Source organism: Eurosta solidaginis, chromosome 4 (genome assembly GCF_040869045.1).
Source record: "Eurosta solidaginis isolate ZX-2024a chromosome 4, ASM4086904v1, whole genome shotgun sequence".
Taxonomy (NCBI): Eukaryota; Metazoa; Arthropoda; class Insecta; order Diptera; family Tephritidae; genus Eurosta; species Eurosta solidaginis.
The window spans coordinates 270,324,796-270,346,277 of NC_090322.1; the positions used below are offsets into that span (position 1 = coordinate 270,324,796).

The window sequence follows — 21,482 nt, forward strand, 5'->3', positions numbered from 1 at the left end:
TTCTTTCAGATGCCCTTCTAGGCACTGCGTTCTTTTACACATAGCATCTTTTCATTGCATAATTTAAGGGGCTACAGCTCATTTGGCCGTCAAAACCATTTGAAAATAACTTCAGAGCTCAGAAGGAAATTGGATTGAAATATAGAGTGGGGTCGGCTATACATTAAGGACCAATTGGTTTTATTCGTAAACCAAAGGGGTTTGAACTTTGAAATTTTGCGCATAGGTTCTCAGGGAGTTCCATAACGAGAAACAGTGAGTAATTTTTAATTGCTATTAACAATTTACTAGAAATTAGTTGTTAAAGTTACCATAGTATAACTATCACTTTTTATCTACATACGAACACTTTCACAAAATTTTATACATAAGTACACTTTATAATGTTTATAAAACCACAAACAACTATTTTCATTTGTTTAAATTTACGTATTATTGTAAAACTGAATAATATATTTGTTTACTTTCCGCGAACACAAGCATACAGCCATTTTATCTAATTCACTGCTTGCATGGTGCTACCAGATGCTTTAGATTGTTCCAACGAATGAAAAATTTTTAAATAGTACCAACGAGGAAAATGGAGCTTTTTCATCAACTCCATTTATTTAATTTACGGAAAAAAAGAAAATCGCGCGAATTTTTATTCCACATTTTTGCCAGCGGCGCTTTTTATTAAAATAGATGGAGTCGTTTTTTATTTATACATATTTTGAAGTCTGGTAGCAACATTTTTGCTCAATTCACTGCGTTTTCTTGCATTGTTTTGGTAACTTTAATATTAAATTGTGATCAAACTATAAGCCTCCTGTGGATGGGGGTGGTGTTTTTAGAAAAGGGGAGTCATCCCGACCCCCTCCCACCACTACCAACCCCCTCGCCCTGGTCCCTTAATGTATAGTCGACCCATAGAGTTTCTTAAGACCGAAATGTTTCGAAAATAAAACTAAAAAAACAGGGAAATGCGCCCTAAGCAAGAAGGGCTGAGCCATTTGAGGTGGAACTCATTTGGGTGGACATGTTCATGCTCTCGCAGACCGGTTCAAATCATTATATTACTACATTTATGGAACATGCTGATTTCACATTCGGTTGGTGTGGGGAAACGATTTATTATCAAACTTGTACTTTTTCGGAGTTTTTTTTTCGCGAAGACTTCGAAAACAGAGAACAAAGTGTACGGAGGTTAATTTGGAAGAGATAACGCGCACGGGCAGCTTTTCTAATCTCCTCTTATATGAGTCATATCGTATGAAAATAGTAGACATTAGCAAATCGAAAATTTAACAAGCTTCGGTGTCCCTCTCGTGACTAGGAACAGTTATTGCCTGAACCACTCCTTGGAAAAACTTTTTTTCTAATCGTCCATTAGGCCAGGCGGACGATGCCCTGCATTCACTTGAAAGATCTTCTGCGTTTGTGACTTTCCCAATGCCGAATACCCTGCTTTGTGTGTAAATCCTGAAATGACTCATCCATCAAGCTCCCTGATGTTGGTAGAAATTTGCATTTTATGAAGAATGAAGTTTGATTTTGACTTCTGCATTATCTAACCGTTTTGGAAGTTTATTAATGACCATCATCAACGGTAATGCGCATTGTAACATATAATTTGGACTGCAGCAAGATTATTTCGCAATGTGGTCTTCGTAAAGGCACGAAATCTGAAAATAAAAGCTTGTCGGAGGGCGGAGGGATATTACACCATAAGTACGAGTTTTTCCAATAGGTCGGCCATAGGCCCACTCGAAATGGTATATAAATAGCTCGATATATTTTTCTAAAAAGATTCCTAGAGTGTTCCAAAACAGTTTAGAAAAGTTCCTGTAACGGTCTCGAAACAAAATATATGTACTGTCCAAAAAATATCATACCCTAATATAATCTAGCATGAGCTCATACATATGTAATTCAAATACGGTTTTTGTACAATATTATCCATTGTGGATAAAACAAGTGGGATATCTTATCCAAAAATCAGGTGATCTGTTTTTATTTTGACGTCTATGCAGAAGTTATCACACTTGTCCTATCCACAATGATATTATCGCTTTTTACGGACTTATTGAGAACGTTACCGGTAAATTTTTTACCGAAGTATTATCCAGTATTATGTAACCGAAAATCGTTACCAATTCATGTAACAGCAATTCGGCCTACACGGTTAAACTGTCAAATAATAAATTCTTGTACATTAACATGGATGCACTTTTTTTATGTTTTTACTTTTTTTAATCAAATATTTAGCAAACACGTGCAATTTTGCGTGGTAACGAGACGTTACCACCTTTTTTGTTCCGCAATCAGAATATGAATTTTTTTTTGTCATTTTCGTTACCGGTATAAAGAATGTTGCTACTAGCTTAGAATAAGGAGTTGGGCTGACGACAGAGTGCTCGTTATAAGCTATGCTAGGCGAGAAGCAATTTTATTTTTCATATATTTTACAAGCTTCAATCGTTTCAGACATCTTTTAAAATTTCTCATAAGAAATAATTTGTGTAGCTTTCTATCTCTATATTATAGCAATGCTTCTCGCTTCCACTCGGTCGTGAGCCTTAGTGGAAAAATATTGTAAGCTTATTGTTCCGATAGCGCGCTAATATATGTATTTCTATGGATTTAGTAGGTGTGTATGTAACTATGTTAGTATGCGTATGCTGCGATGCATAATTATTGATGTATTTACATCTGTTTATTTGTGTATGCAATTTTAATAATTTTCTAGTTTTTCTCGCTGTAGTTTTTTGTTTTTATAAATTAATTTTATTGATATATTCTTTTACGTTTTAATGTCTACGCACGAATTTTTGTTAACTTTTTGCTGTTTAAATTGCATCAAAACATTTTGTAATTTACAATTTGGCTACGCATGTAATTCAACGACTTATATTGCTAAATTTCATATAAGTAAAATTAATAATATGTATGTATGTATGTATGTGTGTAATTTTTTTTTTTTATTAATTTTGCTTTAATTTAAGTTATTCGATTTTTCGAATGATTTTGCTTTAGTTTTTGTTATTATTGTTATTATTATTGTATATAACATTACATTCGCTAAATATTAACTAAATACTAAATACTATGAATACATAATTATATATATGTATGTATATGTAACTATACCTTTCGGCTACTTTATAAAATAGTTAACTTTATACTTTTTCGATATTATTTTACATAATTTTTTTAAATCTAATTATCGTGTGTTATTTGTTGTATTCACAATAGCAACTGAGTTCGTATGAATAAGGGAAATTTGCAAAAGATAATGGAATTATTTTTTTAATCGTAGGGTCTGTTTAAACCTTAGCACTTTTTTGAAATTTTCCAAATGATAACAGCATTTGTTTTTTTTTTTTTTTTTGTTATTTCATTTCGAAATTTACAGCTTTTTTGCGTAGTTTATCTAATAAGCAATTTTATATTATATATATTTTTGTTTTGTTTATAGATTCACTGTTCACATGCACATATTATACACAGCTATGTATGTTTGTACGTATATACGTAAGACGCAATTGTTCAAATTTATTGCTATTTTTGTTTTGATTTTCTGTTATCACAATTTCTTTATTGCTAAAACATTCTTCGCTACACTTTATCCCAACTATGGATTTATTTGGATTTTATTGAAAATTTCAAAATCGGAAAAATGCAAATATACACTTTTGGTTTTTTAAACATTGAAGGCAAACTATGCTGTGAAAATTAGGTGGCGGACGGACAACAGACCAAAAATAATGCACAATTATACCTGAATTAATCCTAAAAACAATCATAAAATCCAATCGAAAACAGTTGCGAACAATACAGAAAGATAGTTCCGATATGATTTCGAAATAGCCTCGAGGTGAGTCTCTTATGGTCCGAATTGTCATGAAATTTATTATTAGACACAAACCCGAAACCTATCCTAGAACTGTGCCGAAACGATACTGTATCGAAATGATCCTGGAATGGCTTACAAAAGTGCCGGCATGTTCTCGAAAAGAACACAGAAATGCTTGAAATTAGTGTTTACGATTTTTCGAACTTGTTCGAGAAGAGATTTCTCGCGAATCTCGCCTTCCCGCTAGATTCTCGAATCTCGAATTACTCGTAAGGCTCGCGAGCTTCTCCACATTCAACTTGAGCGATTCATTGGCTGTTTTTTTACAGCGATTAAGTTAATCTCGAGAAGCTCGCGAGATTTACGAGTACTTCGAGATACGATAATCTCGCGAGAAGTCCACTGCCGTAAAATGAGCCGTAAAAAAGTATTTTAATGAAAACTTACACTACATACATACGTACACATTAAACACATTTTTTTTGCAGATGTCACCAGCAATCAGATTGTTTGTGTTTTTTGTGTAAAAACTCAAATTTGTTTGCAATATTTGACATAAAATTGCATTTTTCGTTCAATGACTGAGGCACATTTTGTTTTATATTTTTACTTTTTTTTTTTAAACAAAGCGCGTATATAAGCGAAAGCGTTGTTGTTTTTGTAGCATTGAAAACATATTAACAGTTATTGGCAGCTCTCCTTTGAAATCAAGCGAAACTGTTTCTTTCGGCAGCAGCACCAAATAGTTTAGTTGTAGACTCCAGATATTCGAGATTTCTTGCAATTTGAACATAAATTACGGGAACTGTTAAAGAGAGTAAATATATGTTACGTGAATTACATTCATTTGAATTTATGTAATTATGTTAGTGTGCAGATTTTTGATATAATACTATATACATAACATAAACATAGTTGGGCATAGTGCACTAAATTTTCAGTGCCAAATGCTAAATAATGCAATGGTAGTGAAACAGAGTTATAAGGGAATGCAATCAGCACATAATGTAGCCTCTGCATTCCCGTTCATGGAGTAACACTTTTGGATTGCAGCCTTTATTCCTTTTTTTTGGAGTAACGAATAAATGTTTTTATTCATTATTTCTTTTTGTTATTTCGGACATATTATACCTTTTTGCATTTTCACGTGGAATAAACAAATTTGAAAGCATTTCTCTTTTCGAATAATACCACTATTCCAGAATAATGAAAGAGTATTAAAATCCTCAGGGGCTGCAATCAAAGGAATAATTACTCCATATGGAATACATTTGTTAACAACTCTGTAATGAACAAGTTTTTATTTGGTGAATTATCTCCGACTATATTAAGGCCGCCGTGGTGTGATGGTAGCATTCTCTGCCTATCACACCGAATGATCTGGGTTCACGCCCCAGGAAAAGCAACATCAAAATTTTAGATACTAGTTTTTTCAATTAGAAGAACATTTTTCTAAGCGGGGTCGCCCCTCGGCAGTGTTTGGCAAGCATTCCGAGTGTATCTCTGCCACGCCATTCGGAGTCGGCATAAAACAAGTAGGTCCCGTCCCGCCAATTTGTAGAAAAAATTTAAAGGAGCACAACGCAAATTGGAAGAGAAGCTCGGCTTCAAATCTCTTCGGAGGTTATCGCACCTTACATATATTTTTATTTTTTTATATTAATGCCGAGCATGTTTTCCGATTTGCGTCCTGTTACTTTTTAATTTTTCCACAAGTTGGCGGGACATGTTTAAGCCAACTTTGAACTATAGCTGCAAATAATTTATTATTTCTTAGGGGTTTAGAAAACATTTCCACCACATCTAAATTATTTGGGCACTGAAAATTTGGTGCACTTTGCGCAAGTGTGACTTAAGTTAATATGCATTCCTGCTTATATTAGTAGGTTCACAACGAGTCTCGCGCTAAATGATCTGCACTTTTTTATAGTCAAACGCTGAAATTTGAAAAAAATTGACTCCATCCTAAGTTGAAACAATCGCGTCTGCAAAAACATTTTTGAATTGTGTAATTTGTAACTTAAACTTTGCATACTTACAATGAAATGTGGTGCCGAGAAGAGTACAGCTAAAGTGGCAATTATTGTGAAAAGCGTGAAAATTATAAGGCACAAGCGATCGACTACCATCGCCGCAAATTTCCAATCGCGTGTTACATCGCCCGTTTCATCCTCCTTTTTCAGCTAGAAAAAGTACAAGAAAATATGATTTTTTGTTTAAACATAATCCAAATGTCTTATTTAGCTTTATTTTAATATTTTTTTATTATTAAGGAGTAAGATCTTAGCTTTCAGCTAAACCAACCGTTGACATTTACCAATCTCTACCAATTTGAGTTTATCGAAAAATCGATGACCACCACCGAAGGAAATTTTCATATAATTAGCTTTCAAACTTGAACTACTTCTAGTCTTGGCAAAAAGAAAGATTTAAATTGCAAATAGGTGATATCGGTATGTAATCATGCGTTCCTTTATATGCCAAATATTTTCTATGCATAGAATAACACGATATTTCAATATATATGAGAGCTATTTTCATCAGAAGAGCCAACTCATAGTCCCACTTCTATTACCACCTGCACTCCAGCCTCCACGCCCAGTTTCAATACCAGTCTTTCTGACACTCCCACTTCAACTCCCTCACCTCTCATCCCTCAATTTCTTCATATATGGAATCGCTATACCACTCCCGAACCAATTCCTTCCAACTACCACTCCCCATCCCACTAACTGTCCCATTTCCAATACCGCTTCAACTCCTAACTTTACTTCCATTACCACGTCCGCTTCCAGTTCCAATACTAGCCTTTCTCACGCTCCCAATTCCACTCCCTCACCTTTCTCACCGCAATTTCTTCATGTATGGAATCTCTATATCAAATTTGGAATAACTGCTTCAACTGACACCTTTCTCACCTCAATTTCTTCATGTATGGAATCTCTATATCAAATTTGGAATAACTGCTTCAACTGACAGGCCGACTTCGATATCATTGTTTTCATAAACCACTAGGAAACACTAACACAGGTAGATACGTTCCCCTGCCGGGTAAATTTTCTCTATGTGATATATTTACTTTCTCAGTAAAGAAACGCAAAAAAAATTGTGTGTCAATTCTTGCCTCTCCATCCCCTTCTCTATATTTGATCCCTGTCGCCCCTACGTATCTTCCTCCTTTCACTTTCTTGATTTTCTCTCTTTAACTTCCACTTAATTCCTCTCCCTCGACCTCCCTCTACTTCTCTTGATCTCCTTGCCTTCTTTAGGATCTTCTATTTCCTATACCCCTCTCACTTAATCCATTTATATCTCCATTCATACCTATTCCCACCTTATTTTCTCTTCCTTACACCCTCTTTATTATATTTCCTCTCACCCTTATCTTTCCTTCAGTCTCCAATTACTATTCCTATCTCTTATTTGTCTTTTTTATTTCTGAGACTCTGGATTTTTGTATAACTTTCCTTTCCCTCTTGCCCTTCCTCTTGATCACCACCCCTAGGGCCAGCCTGGTCCACATTTTCGTTTAAATCTCAGAAATGTGTCAACAAATAGAATGGAAATTCACTTTAAAACCATCTCTGATCTTGAGTTAAAAACCCCAGCGGGTTGGGGGATTAGAATATACCCGCGGCAGGTATGCCCATCATAAGAGGCGACTAAAATACCCAAATGATTCAAGGAGTTGTGTAGCGCAACCCTTTCAAGTCGTTTCCAGCGCAATTTATAGCTTCTCCAACCAAAATTTTTAACCTCACCTACCCGGGGCGTTACCGGAACGTACCGGATCTATATCCGCCAAAGGATCATCAACGTCTATAGCAATTGCCACAACAAAAACATCTTCAGTTATAAAGTAACCATAAATCACTTATTTCAATAATATATGACGTAAGCGAAAGTATTTCAAGAAATTTGGAGCTTCTAGCCGTTAAATAGGGGACAGAAATGACAGTTTATATGGGGTATATACTATATATGCCACAGATCTCAGTGGTTTCTTCAGACAACAATATATGCTATGTACGTAAGCATTTGGAAAAATTTGCAGCCTCTAGCTGTTAAAATGGGGCATTAATTTCCTATTCTAGAAGTAAACTGGGCAAAGATTAAATGTATAAAATTAAAATTTTAAAACTGAATTTCGAACGTATCCCCTACAAACACTTCAATTCTTACACTATATTTTTTTCGAATAAAATTATTTTAATTTTGTTGTTATTTTAACCAACTATTGACACAAGTACTATCAACAATACTATTGCACTCTATCGTTTTTCTTAAAAAATTTATAGTTTTTATTTAGTTAAGGTCGAAAACAGTAAAATTACGTACAATTTGCCACGTACAAATCGTGGAATGCTCCATCAAAATCTTTGTGATTTTTTCGCACAACGTTAATTAGTTGGGGCTACTAAAAAAAAAGTGGAGAAAAAAAAAACGATAGAGACTACCTATTGGCATTTGGAATGCTACGCATATCAATAAAGGGAGAAATGCTTACAACTCTTTTTCAACTTGTTCATCTCACCTGATCTGTTATCCATCGCAACTCTTTGAGTATAAGCGCCAATTCATATTCCGCCGATGAGCTGAGGCACGTGTGTGACATGGCCTCGTGCATTCGCGTATCCCCAACTGGACCTACATGACCAACGGGACCCACCGGACCAACGCTGCCATCGTCGCCTTGCCTGAAATTGGAATACTTGGAAGTGAATAAATATTTCTTACACTTTTCATGGATATACTGAGCGGTTTGATATTGTCATCGATGGAGTCATTGGTGTGTTTTGCATTAAAAAAAACTTACGGAAAGTTAGATATAAACCTACCGAGGAATAACGCCACCGAGGAACCACGAAACAGCAACTGGTATGATGAAGAATGCCGCCTTGCAACTGCAAGAAGTGACGTAAGATCGAACGCAAAAAAGAAGAGTGCGCGAGGGCAACCGTGAGCTGAAAACGGAAGTGAGACGACTTTGTAGGAAGGAAAAAACGGTACAGAAAGGGCTGAGTGCGCGAAGTTTGAACTGATAGCCACCGGGAATAACGCTCTCAAATTTTACAAAAATACGTAACGCTAGTTACAAGTGTGGTAAATTTCCTTTTAATTTTACCTAATATAGCTTAACAGTTCGCACTTAAAACTTTGTGTTTTAGGTCATTGAAGATTTAGAGGATGCTTAAGGTATCTGCTGTTATCATTACTAGCTCAGTGAAAAGAAAGAAAGAGTTATTCTCCGCGGCTTAGACGCGGGCGCCTATTCTTTCTTCCTTGGATGGCAGCATGTACTTCATCTTGTCCTAACTTACCGCAATACCCACTTTTTTTTGGTTCTTTATTTAATTCAGACAAGTTAGAACTCATGGCTCGTTTGTTGGAGCCAGTAATCAGAATATTTTCGGCATACGTTAGTAATTGTACGCTCTTAAAATATATTTTACCATCACAGAATATTTCTTTCTCACTACATATCGTTACTTCTGACACAATAGGTTTCGAGGAAGCTTTCAAAAACAACTGGTGGTATGAAGAATGCCCCGGAAAAGAACGACGCTGGCTATAGGGTCATGCTGCGTATCGTGAGGTGAAGAAAAAGGAGAGACGTCTATTTAGAAGGATAAAACGTAGACAGAACGGTGTGGTTGCGAAGAGCTACAGAAGCTGGTTGGTAGGAAATTCCACCTAAGGGGCATATTTCTGCGGGAATGATAATGGCGACCAGGTAACTCACGTACAGAGTGTGCTTACAGAAGTTGTTGAAGGAACACTTCTCCTAATTACTAGCGAGCGAGGGAAAATATAACCCCGATAGCTGTATCACCGAAGATATAAATCATCCGACTATGAGGAAATACGAATTGCAATATTGCATCTAAAAATCACAAGGCGCCAGGTAATGACAGACTACCCGCTGGGATGTTCAAACCCGGAAGCAAAGAATTGGTAAAGAGCATGCATTAAATCCCAAGCAAAATATGTTCGAACGAGTACATGGATTGGAATTTAAGTGTGCTCTGCCCAAGCCACAAGCAAGGCGATCCCCCACCCCGTGGATCCGCCACTGTGTGAAAAAGAGACTTTGCATCTACTAGTTGGATTTATAATTTATCATAATTTGCACAAATAATTTGGCAGTTTTATATTTAGAAATTGAGTGAAGAATGTATTCCGATACGAACCGTAACACACGATACGGGCCTTGCTTTTAAACTTGAAAAATGTACTGAGCTCGCGAATTTTTGTAGCAATTTTAAATATATAGCAAATTATTTTCTCTTTACTCCATAAAGAGAAATCTGTCCTCTATTTGTTAGAATCAACAACTTGTTTTGTTTTAAAAACTGGACGCAGCAGCTTTTACCCTGCAATTGCGACGATATTTAAAACGAGGCGTACCCGTGCGCATTTTGCGCATCCAACCTAAAAGTCTCTTATCAAATATCAACAGAAATCAGCCGTTCTATAAATCAATTAAAACTTACAAGCTTGCGCTGCCATGTGACGTATGAGACCAACTGCCGGTAATGCAGTGCAAATATTCACAATAGTACCACAGTGCAAGTAGATTTCTTTGTGTGCTCACAATCGTTTATTTTTGAAAATTATTTCAATAAAATATAGCTAAACAAAAGCACAACGACCAAAATTGCCCAAAGCTTGCTAATTCATCTTTACAACCACAACTTTATAGATTTGGATTCCAAATAAGAGCGAAAATGGGACCGGTACATAAAAACGTCAATTAGAAATAATATATATGATTACTATACTCACCTATACATGGCGCGATAATAAGTCGGCTGATGTGGCAACGTGGCGCTCGCACATCGATGATTGCAGCGAAAGTCGTCGTCAATGTCCAGCACATTGGCAAGTAAAGATTTCGATGATCTGCTTGTGAGATAAAATGTATTAAATTTACTTACTAAAAACGAAGCATTGCAACAACATACACACATTTAAAAAAATACACACAGATTTAAACACAAAAAACAAATATATATATTCGACTCATTTGAAATTGCATACGCATTCTATATTTAAATCTAAATCCCAATAAATTTGTTTTTGTTAAATATTATGAATATTAAGTAAGCGCTTTAATAAAAGACAACAAATGATTTCTACTTGAATCATGAGCTGTAAAAATTACCTTTCTTTCAGTTCAACATTTTGCATTTGATGTTTCTTATCGCCGGCATTCGATGAGCTCGATGACGATGGTGGCGGTGGGCATTCGTAGCCGACCTGTCCGGGTCTTTGCATCCGCAATATGCAAGGTAACCAATAAAGGAATATTACTCTTATCTGGGGTTGTGCAAATTTCTCGGTAGACAGCAAATGTGTAAGAGAGAACGCGACAGCGCAAGAAAGAGGGAAAAGTAGTGTTGCGGGTATTGACGTTTTAGTACAGTTTTTGTATTTATTTTATCGTTTGAGTTTTAGTTTTAGATTGATTTGTTTGTTGTTATTGCGTAAAGGTGTTAAAGTTCATTTTATATTGTAGCATAATTTACATATGTATATGTACATAGTTAGCGTTGTTGTTGTTTTGTAATATTATTTATTTATATTTTATAAAGTATCGTCACAGAATAGCGTTTGTATGTTGTAGTTGTTGTTAGCGCGTAGTTTAAAATGCATCCACACAATGTATTCATGTTGTTGTTACAATTTTTGATTTGATTTTGATATTTGTATATGAGTAGAACCATCGAGAGTTAGCGAAGATACAGAGATAAGATAGACAGGGATAGTATGAATATATAGACATATCGATAGCGCAAGAGCGAGAGCGCAAGAGCAAGTGCGTGAAATTAATAGCGGGCAGTTTGGACCATAACGAAGTAAACGTTCGAGTAGCAAAAAGTTTCAGCAACGTTGTTTTGCCGTAAAATCATTTAAAATTAATAAATAATTACATTATTAAATACTTTTTATGAAATTATATTTACAAATATTTACTACACTAAGCAGATATTAGAAATAAGATAAGAAAAGTTATTTGCTTTTAAAAGCTGTTGTGACCAGAGTATGTAAACAAACAAACCTAAACTTTTACCTTAGTTTCATTTGCTTCCTCAATACAGCAAAAACACATGCAAAACGAAACTGTAATTGGAGCTAAACTTCGTTTCCGTCCATACTTAAGTGTTATGTACTTAAGTTCAAACCATAATAACTAATAAATGTAAGGCGCTTACCTAGTTTAGAAAAATGTTCTTCTATTCGAAAATATCTGTTTCTAAAATTTTGATGTTGCTTTTCCTAGGGCTTGAATCCAGGATTTTTGACGTGGTAGGCGGAGCGCGCTACCATCACACCACGACGGTCGCAAAGTAGTTATAGATATGTTATGGGCCAATTGTCGAATTGTATTCCATCCAGGCATTTAACAGATACTTAAAGACCAAGCTTCTGCAACCAAATTGTCAGCTTCACCTACTTGTAGTGAAGCGACGCTTTGGCGACCCAAAGTTTCTCACAGGATTAAGGGGCGGGGGTTGGGATGACTCAGAAGGATTAATGTGGTCATATTTAATAGTTCCCGAGTTGATCGGACATGTACCTTAATGGAGTTTGTTACCGGAAAGTGCCGGCTCTATATTCGGCAAATATCCATCAGCATCGGCAACATTCCCTAAAACCTTCGGGGAGTGACTTTATCGCTTCAACAACAACAAGGAGTTACCTAAAGAGTGTGCACGGAATTTCCTGTTCGAAAAGTTTTTTCGTACATGTTATAATATGAGCTTATTGATATGAATGTAAATACATATATATATATATATATACATATATATATATATATAACACATGTAAAATTCTCCTAGCTGTAAGTTACTACCGTTAAGTAGTTTAGTGAGTAAGTGATGCATTTTAATAAAACTAAGTTTTTAGCCTTACGCCAACTTTCGCCGTGTTTCTTTCTTGTCCGAGTATCCTCATACATATCATTTATAAGTTAGGTATCCTCAGTAACGGCAGTATTTGTCAAGAGGACGGAGATATTCTATAAGTTCTGGCATCTGATTGGGGTTATTCTTCTGTTTGATCGTCAAACAAATTCTGGTAAAACTATTGACAATTCGGTCTATATCAGGTCTTTATTGACCGGCTAGTTCAACCTAACCTATAATACGAGCTTCTTTCAGGATAATGTTGGGTTCTCTGGAACAATTTCAGGTTTATTTTAGGTAAATTAAAAAACTATTTTCAGGAACATTATGAAATTAATTTTGAATTGTTTTCGGAATTCATTCGGAAATTTTTGTGAGCAATTCTGGAGTACTTCAAAAGCATTTGTTTATTATTTCGGTATTGCTCTATATATATTTTAGTACCGTTCGTGAACAAAATATAGTTTTTCCGATGATTAACTTCGTTTCGATTTCAGGATCAAAACTGCTATAAACAACGTATTGAATCACACGTGAAACTCGAGCTTCTATTACACAACATTTCACCATTTTTTGCGACACGAAGTTTTTTATTATCGAAATTTTTGTTTTGCCTATTTTTACTGTTGACATTTCTAGTGTTCCTATTTCGTACCATTCCAAAACAATTTACGAGTTTGTGTAGACTAGTTTTCTTTATTTACATACTCTGCTTGTGAGTTAAGTTGTGAATGCATTGAAAACATATTTTTGAGAGAGTTTCTTAAAAAATCTTTGAAATTGTAATGAAAGTTTTTTATATATAAAAACAAACGAACTCGAAAATTTTGTTAAAGCGCAATTTTTCTTGAATTCTTCATACATATTTTTATAAGTATATATGTGACCAGGTCTATGAAAAGGTGGCTTATGACTCAAAAAAAATTACTACTACTAAGAAACTGAAGAAATACATTGTTTATCTTTAACAGATGTTTCTCGCAATTTCTTTTTTGAGTCATAAGCCACCTTTTCATAGACCGGGTCACATATATGTGTGTACATTTGCAGTTTGTATGCTCATTGTGTGTGTGTGTGTGCATGTGTATAACAAGCTGTTGTCTTGAGTTTTTTTTTGTTTGTGCATGCTCTCTTATTATGATAAACTTATTTTATTAAATTAATAAATAAAAGTTATTTAAACTTTGAACTAAATACCCGCAATATCAATAAAGAATTTTTTGCAAAATAATTTATATGAAAGCGAGAGCTACACTGCGTATGAGCAACTTTTTCTGAGGCTTTTGTGAGCGTTACTAAGCAGCAGCGTATAATAACTTGTAAGTGTGTGAGTGTGTTTATGTGATGCTTTAGCTACAAATTTGACACATGGCAGCTGCATAAGTGTTTTTATTATTCCTATTCGCACGCAATTTTTTTGGGAAAATTTTGTTTGAGCCTTTTGAGAGTAAACTTTAGTATCGCTTGTTAGTGTATGCGATAATATTTGCCACATATGTACATACATACAAGTGATTTGGTGAATATATAATATGTATGTATTATGTTTTGTGTGCAGTATTAGCGTATTAGTATTAAGTATATATTATATATGTATGCATGTATGTAAATGTTAAAAAAAATACAATTCTGAATAGTAAATACAAAATAAGTAAAAGCATAAAAACATTTGTTGTTTATTGTTTTGATTTGATTTGCATATAATATTACCCATTCACTCATTTCATGCGTATCTGGATTTCTATGATGATAATTGAGGATAAGTATGGTTGACACAACTGATGAGGCCACCATAAACATAATGCAATTGAAATAAGTTCCTAGAAGGACACAAAAATTACACAAATATTGTACGTACATTTTTTGTTGTTTTTTTTTCGTTGCTATAATTTCGTTGTATATTGTTGGCACACATGTATGTACTAAATGAGTATCTGCGCACATTTGTATACAACACACAATATTCCATTTATATGTATGTGTGTGTATATATGAAAATGTATGCGTCAGATATATTTTGTATGTATTGTGATTGCTCAGTATGTCAATTTTGTTGACAATTTGTATTGACTTTTTTAAGCAGAATTTTTTTGTGTATTGATATGGCTACTTATTCACTTATTTAGCTAGACATTTTGCTCCACTGTATATGGCCCGTAAAGAAATACGCAATAGTTTGTTAAAGAAAAAAAAAAACGTGTATGTACAAAGTTCTTAAAATGTGCAAATTTTTATTTTTAAATTTAGTTATTGTTATTAATTTATTGAACCGATGACATACAAATATGCAGTTCAGATTGGTTGTGTGAAGTGAAGGTGGCGATATATTTATCTCCTCCATTAGGATGGCAGAAGGATGCCGGCGACCAAGAAGTGCCAACCTCCCTAATCTAGGGTGTTATACAGACCGTGCCTATTGGCTGATTCGCAAGCCAGGAGACATATTCGGCTCTATTTCAACGGAGCAATGACTTTACCACGGTTAAGGGTGCTGATGTGGCGAACGGGGTTTCCCCCCATATTTAATATATGACCACTACGCGCGCCTTGTAGAGCAGCTTGTCGTGTCGCCAAGATGAACATGATGAGACAGGGAAAGCTTGTGAATACAAGAGTGCTACTAGCGATACGACGGACTTGAAGAGCGAAAGTAGTGGAGAGTGAATGAGCTCTAAAATGCAATGGCAAGTGAGCAGTAGTCAAATCAATGCTCCTGAGCGTTTGGAATGAGCCGGTTAGGCGGCAAACGAGTGCTCCGGCAAAATGAATACACTTTGTATGAAGACTGCTTTCAAGAAGCAGAAATCACCCAGCCGCATAAACAAGACTTGAACTATTATGAGTGACGCAGCTAGCTACTTCATTAATATGAAACAAGTGGAATAGTTCCTAGAAAGCTTCTAGTATTTGCCAAAAGAATGGTGTTCTTTTATTATATAGGTCTTCCTTTTTTGATAGGGCTTTCCAGTGTGGTCGTTGAGCAAACTTCAGGTAACACTATGGCATTGCCGGGTTCTCACGGACGGGCCATTTGAACTTAATCTAACCTCCTCTCTAACTTAGTTAACATTTAGAATCAGCTAAGTAAAGAATGCCTTCTTATTATTCAGATGGATGAATACGTTCATTCCAGATTTCTGAAAAATGGACCGAAAAATTAAATCAATTAACCCACGGGGAGGCTGGTAAGCCAAGATTCTGTCGGTATCTTGTTAAAAAGGAAATTAAAGTTTGTTTATCTTGAGCGTGATCGCCGACGAAGCAAGGCGGGTAGAAGTCAGTCTGACAGTTGGTACCGATGGATAACAGTACGAGAGGTTAATTTTTATTTTACGTTGATGTTAGTCTCTTATATGTTTGAAGAGATGAGCCAACTTTTTTTATGCCAGTAAGGGAGGATGTCTTTGACCTAATCCTCGAAAATCGTATATCGGAGGAGGTCTTTGAGCTAACCCTCGAATATCGTAGATCGGATATCTATTTTCAGGGTTTCTGACAAGCACTTCTTCTATCATCGCCAATATATTCTGTGTATGAGGTAAATCCTAGTTAAATATCTTTGAAAAACAATAAAAAACAAAGTAAGGATCTTTGTTGTAGGATGTTGGAGCAGCTATTACCTGTAACGTCTACCAAGAGTTCAAATCGGCTTTGGTAGAAAATTTCATTTGGCATACAAAAGCATCTTTGCCTCCGACTGGGAGCTACACAAGGACAGTGTTGTGATGTACTTGCATGAAAAAAGGACTGACAAGCGAAATTAGTACAGAAGCTTCTGAAAAACGTGGAACAGATGTCAATTCCCTCAGAGAATCCTGCGTAGTTGGGTACCTAAGGCATGTCAATGGTGCTTGCATGAGAAGTAGGAAGGAATCTCTGAAACTTCGAATGAACAATAATTTTCGTAATGAAAAGGCCTCTCCACTCCCCCCGAAAAAGCCAACTTGTGGAGGCTGTTATGTTTTCGATATTTACAAGTATTTCGGCCTGGATGGAATTATTACTGTGGAATCTTAAAGATCTTTGCGAACTTTCTGCCGTAGGCTGTCACTTTGAAGAAATTTCCTTGAACAAGGCTACATACCGAAGCATTGGAATATGGGTAAAGTTACCTTCACTTCAAAGAGCTCTTAGATATTTTCTAAGAATATAAGACCAGCCAGTATCTCCTTGTTTCTCCTTAAACGTTAGATCGCCTGATTGATTTGTACATAAGGAACGTGACTTCTTGGGGTTTTTGTCGACATACATGCCCATTGTAAGGGCTGCTCAACGACCGTTCTCTCTTCGATTGCTTAGCAAAAAGTGGGTCGCAAAAGACAATGCCCTGTCGGGGTACTAAATGAAGTCGTGGCTGGCTTAGGAGTAGAACGAGTTGATATTGAATTTACTAACCAGCAGAGTGGGAAGGTATTACAACTGAGTAAAAGGTTTACAGAGGCACGTCAGAGGGGAAACTGCTATATCCTCTTCTCTGGGTTGTGGTTGCTAATGAGCTCCATAAGAAGCTAGAAGTTGGTGTATAAGTGACGAGCCGGACCCGTGCGCATCTTGCGCGACAAATATAAAAGGCGCTTCAAATATCAACAGAAATCAGCTGTTTTATCAATCAGTTAAAACTTACAGCTTGCGCTGACATCTGGCGAATTTTAGCAACTGCCCGTAATGCAGTGCAAATATGTATTCAATAGTGTGCTTACAATCGTTTATTTTTAACAAATTATTTTAATAAAATATAGCTAAACAAAAGAGCTACGACCAAAATTGCCCAAATCTCGCTAATAGCCCGCTATTACTTTCTCATAGGATTTAAATATTAAATAAGTACTTTTGACAGGTCTATTGGGGAGGATAATACTGGGAGTCAACAACTAACCTGGAAAGGGATCTTGTTTTGAGCAGGTTAGATTGTTCACGGTCGAGTCGAAGTTGGTCGAGAGGGCCTATGCTGGCATTTTACAAGCGAAAATTGCTGTACATGAGGTGCTAGTTAGTGCAAATGTTGTTAGAGACTTTTATATATACTGTAAATACAAGTAGATATTGAGGTCGGAGTTTATCAGCAGTGCGATCGAGGGTGATCTGGGAGTTCTTGACTTCGTTTCAGAATACTTCAAACAATTTTAATACCAAAACCATCTGGGTCCCGGGCCATAGCAGAGTCCCGTGCCATTCGAATTTCTCAACATATATGAGTAATCTGTTCTCCTGGATAAATGGGTTTGTAGTCATCTTAACGAAAGCTGGGCGGATACTAACTTTTGCAGAGTAGCGAACCTTCACTTGCTGAATGTGGATAGCAGACGTTCTGCCGAAGTTATTGTGGAAACCAAGGCGATCCATGGTGATTGAGGTTTTCAAAAGTCAGTGAGCACTTTGTTTTCATGCAATATGCCTCTCTGTGTAGCTGAATGCTGGATAATGCAGTGGAATTGGGGAGTCAATTCGATCTCTACCTATTTGGATCTCCTTAAAATTCTTCCAAGTTCTAAGTAGATTTCAAAAGCCATTAGTCTCCTTCACACAATCAATTTGTTCAACTTACGATTCTACGATTTTGGCTGAGCTTTTATTGTATTAAACTTTAATTAAAAGCAAGAAAATCGTTGAAAAATTTAGACGAAACAAAAGTACAAATGGTGACTAAAGTACTAGAAAACATTTTGTGAATAAACTTTAAAGAATATTATTTTTATATTAAACAAACTTTTTTACTAGATTACGAGTAAGAAAGAATTCATGACATAAATATAAAAAAAGTCGCTTAAATATTGAAGCAGTTAATTAAAAGTATAAAATGCATACCACATAGTATATATAATTATTTTGTATAAAAAAAAAAACTATTTTACAGCACAAATATTCAACTCGATCCCTGGCAAAATAACTGCTGTTGCTAATTTAGTATGAATTTACTGCGATCACTTAAGAAAAACAACCTAAATCTCACTTGATATCCTCGATATAAAATATAAAATTAAATACTTACAGAAATGCCTATAGATGTTATCTTAGTGTGGCGGCTTTATATCCCAACACCAACAACAATTTGAGGCTCAATTCAAGCAACAAGCGTGAAATTGTTTAATTTAGTTACTGCTTAACCCTTTGAATGCCAGTGTAACAGCCGTGCCCGTATCATTTATAGATTAATAATTTATTTATAACAAAAATATTAGTGACTGAACTCTGATGCAGAGTTCGCTTTTAGAAATTTATGCGTGTGTCAGCTGAGACGCATTGGCAGCCGCAGTGTTAATACATATTTTAATGATTCGGCTGTTTACATAAATAGGTGCTCAAATCACCAAACAATCTGACGCTGTCATTGATTTGCACCCTGCATTGTTGCTTCCTTATATTTCAACCCTCTTTCATCACTCCGTTCGTTCGTGCGATGTTGAATTAATTTGCGCACAACCAATTATCCGCAATCATCATAATTTATAATGTTCAAATTTTTTACGCTTTTTTTGTATTTTTTGTGTTAATATTTTTGTTTCTAAATTAGTTTTGTATTGCAAAACGAATGGTTAGTTAGTAGCTTGTAGTCAGTAGTGGATTAAAGATAATGAGAGTTAATTTGTTGTTAAGTGGTTAGTAGGGGGTGGGTCGAGCACTAAAGTACTAAGTAAGTAGTATAAAGTCATGTAGGTATAGAGGATTTGTGAAAAATGATTTGAAGTTTTTGTGTAAAATTTCTATTCAGATATTCTGTCTGCAATATAATATTTCGATTTAAAGTTTATTTTATTCATCACGATCTGGATTATGCTGCGTTATGTTCAAGAACTACATGGAAGCGGGTTGTATGCTTGAAACAGTTTTGGATTGAGAATGATGTGAAACTTAATGTGTGGTTTTTGGTTGCTCATCTAAGTGAAATTGTTTCTAATTAATTTTGGTTGAAATATTTTTTTTTTTTCAGCTTTTGACTATTGCTACATTTTCTTTTATAGGTGATTATGCTTTGCTAACATTTAACATTAAACACAACCGTAATACTTTTAATATAATTCAGACTTTAAATGTACCGAAGGGTATTCCAAAACTTTGCAATGTAAATACGAAACTTCGATAGCGAATATGGTATCGAAACGACTTTTATATGATAAGAAAAGAAATATTTAAATGTTGCAAAACGTTTGAAGTTGAGTGCGAAATAATTGTATGGCTGTAACAAGACTGAAACATCACACGTAATTTATAGGACAGATTGGAATGAATCGCCGTGATTGGCTGTGATGGCATCTGTTTCCTCTTTGTAATCACGTTTACCAATATTAGCACAGACGCAATTACAGCTCTCGTCACAGAAAGTTTTAACCAATGAGCATGTTACATGAACTGATGTAACAGTAAAATGACAGAGACAGCTATGCAAATGCCATCTTTAAGAATCGAATGGTTCTTAAGGGAGAGTTTTCAACTCACCGCAAGAAATCAGTGTGGTGCGTTGATCTAGAAATTTAAGCGCAGATGTAGTAACTAAGTTTTTTTTTATTGGAGTTATTCTAATGATATTCAAAGTAAAGTTATTAAAAGAAAAAAAGCTAACACAAATATAGTGGCATAACAGCTAATGTAATGTGTATTAATGCTTTAAAATCTCTTGTTTCTTCGAAATAAATTAATTTTATTTCATAATTTGGGAAAAATTGAAACAACGTGACATCATGATGGGCCATCGCCATCATATCTTTGTTCTTTTCTTAGGACGGTACATACTTTGTATGTTAGCTTGTACCAAAGCTACGCTTTTTGGCGGTTCATATAAGCTGGTTTGTTTTATTATTTTTAATGAAAATAAATTAGTCAACGATGTCTATTTGTATTTTATAAGCGGGGAGGTCTCTTTATTGGGTTTAAAGTAAAAAAAAAACATATTTTCAAAGAAGTTCTAAATTTTTAATTATAATTTTAATCTTTGTATTCCAATAAATAAAACAAAGTAAACCAGCTCTTAAAAAGACAGCACCAAAGCCTAGCTTTGGTAAAATCTAACATACAAAGTATGTAATGTCCAAAGAATGAGTCTATGCAAGGAAATCAATTGTGAAATGTTGCACAACAACAAAGGCGTGACTTTTGTGGACCGTGCCTTTTGGATGATTTGCAGGCATGGAATACATTCGGCTGTATTTCAGTGGAACGATGGCCTTACAGCAAGGCTTACAGCGCGTTCGCTTATTTTGCGGACGCGTATATTTTTCCATGATTGATATCATAACGCTAAGCCCGCCTTATCTGAAAGGTGGTCGGATGACCAAGATAAACAGTTTCATTAATAAGGGGGCTGAGAGAGCAGGACAAAAGCGCTAGAAGATATGCTTTCGATTCAGGGAGCGAAAGAAGTGGAGAATTAATGAGTGGCAGGTGAGTCCAAACAAAGAAAGTAGAGTAATAACGGAAAGGAGCAGAGGGCGTATCTAAAACAGTACCGTGTAGCATTAAGAAATGTCGAACGCTTGAAACCAGTGGTTGACCTAAAAGACCTGGAGAATGAGCGCTTGCAATATACACATGAGACGCTTAAAACAGGTCGAAGGTAGTTCAATAGTTTTGCTGCAAGAAACCCTCGGTTCTGCAACCGGCGTAAGGTGGGAGAAACTTCGACAGGCCGAACGATGAGGCAATGTTGGGCTCAAGGCGACAACTCTGCCTTCAAGAAGCAGAAAGGACCCGGTCACAAGGCCACACTGCGGGCCAGCGATCCAGAAAGCAAAAGTGGTAAG

At 35.6% G+C, this 21,482-nt stretch overlaps 1 protein-coding gene across 5 annotated transcripts in view; it reads right to left on the bottom strand.

The window, feature by feature from the left end:
• Positions 1-2,015: 2,015 nt before the first annotated feature.
• The window catches only part of nAChRalpha7 (nicotinic Acetylcholine Receptor alpha7), a 322,772-nt gene continuing 303,305 nt past the window's right edge, over positions 2,016-21,482 (bottom strand). For 3 of the 5 annotated variants that reach the window (XM_067786137.1, XM_067786133.1, XM_067786134.1), the window contains 7 exons: positions 14,458-14,567; positions 11,001-11,155; positions 10,622-10,741; positions 8,370-8,532; positions 5,875-6,018; positions 5,756-5,820; positions 2,016-4,640 (listed from right to left, as the gene is read on the bottom strand). In XM_067786137.1, coding sequence (XP_067642238.1) covers positions 4,583-4,640; positions 5,756-5,820; positions 5,875-6,018; positions 8,370-8,532; positions 10,622-10,741; positions 11,001-11,155; positions 14,458-14,567 — 815 coding nt within the window. In that variant the 3' untranslated portion in view covers positions 2,016-4,582. The remainder of the gene's footprint in view (positions 4,641-5,755; positions 5,821-5,874; positions 6,019-8,369; positions 8,533-10,621; positions 10,742-11,000; positions 11,156-14,457; positions 14,568-21,482) is intronic. The other 2 variants (XM_067786135.1, XM_067786136.1) reach the window with 2 other exon arrangements.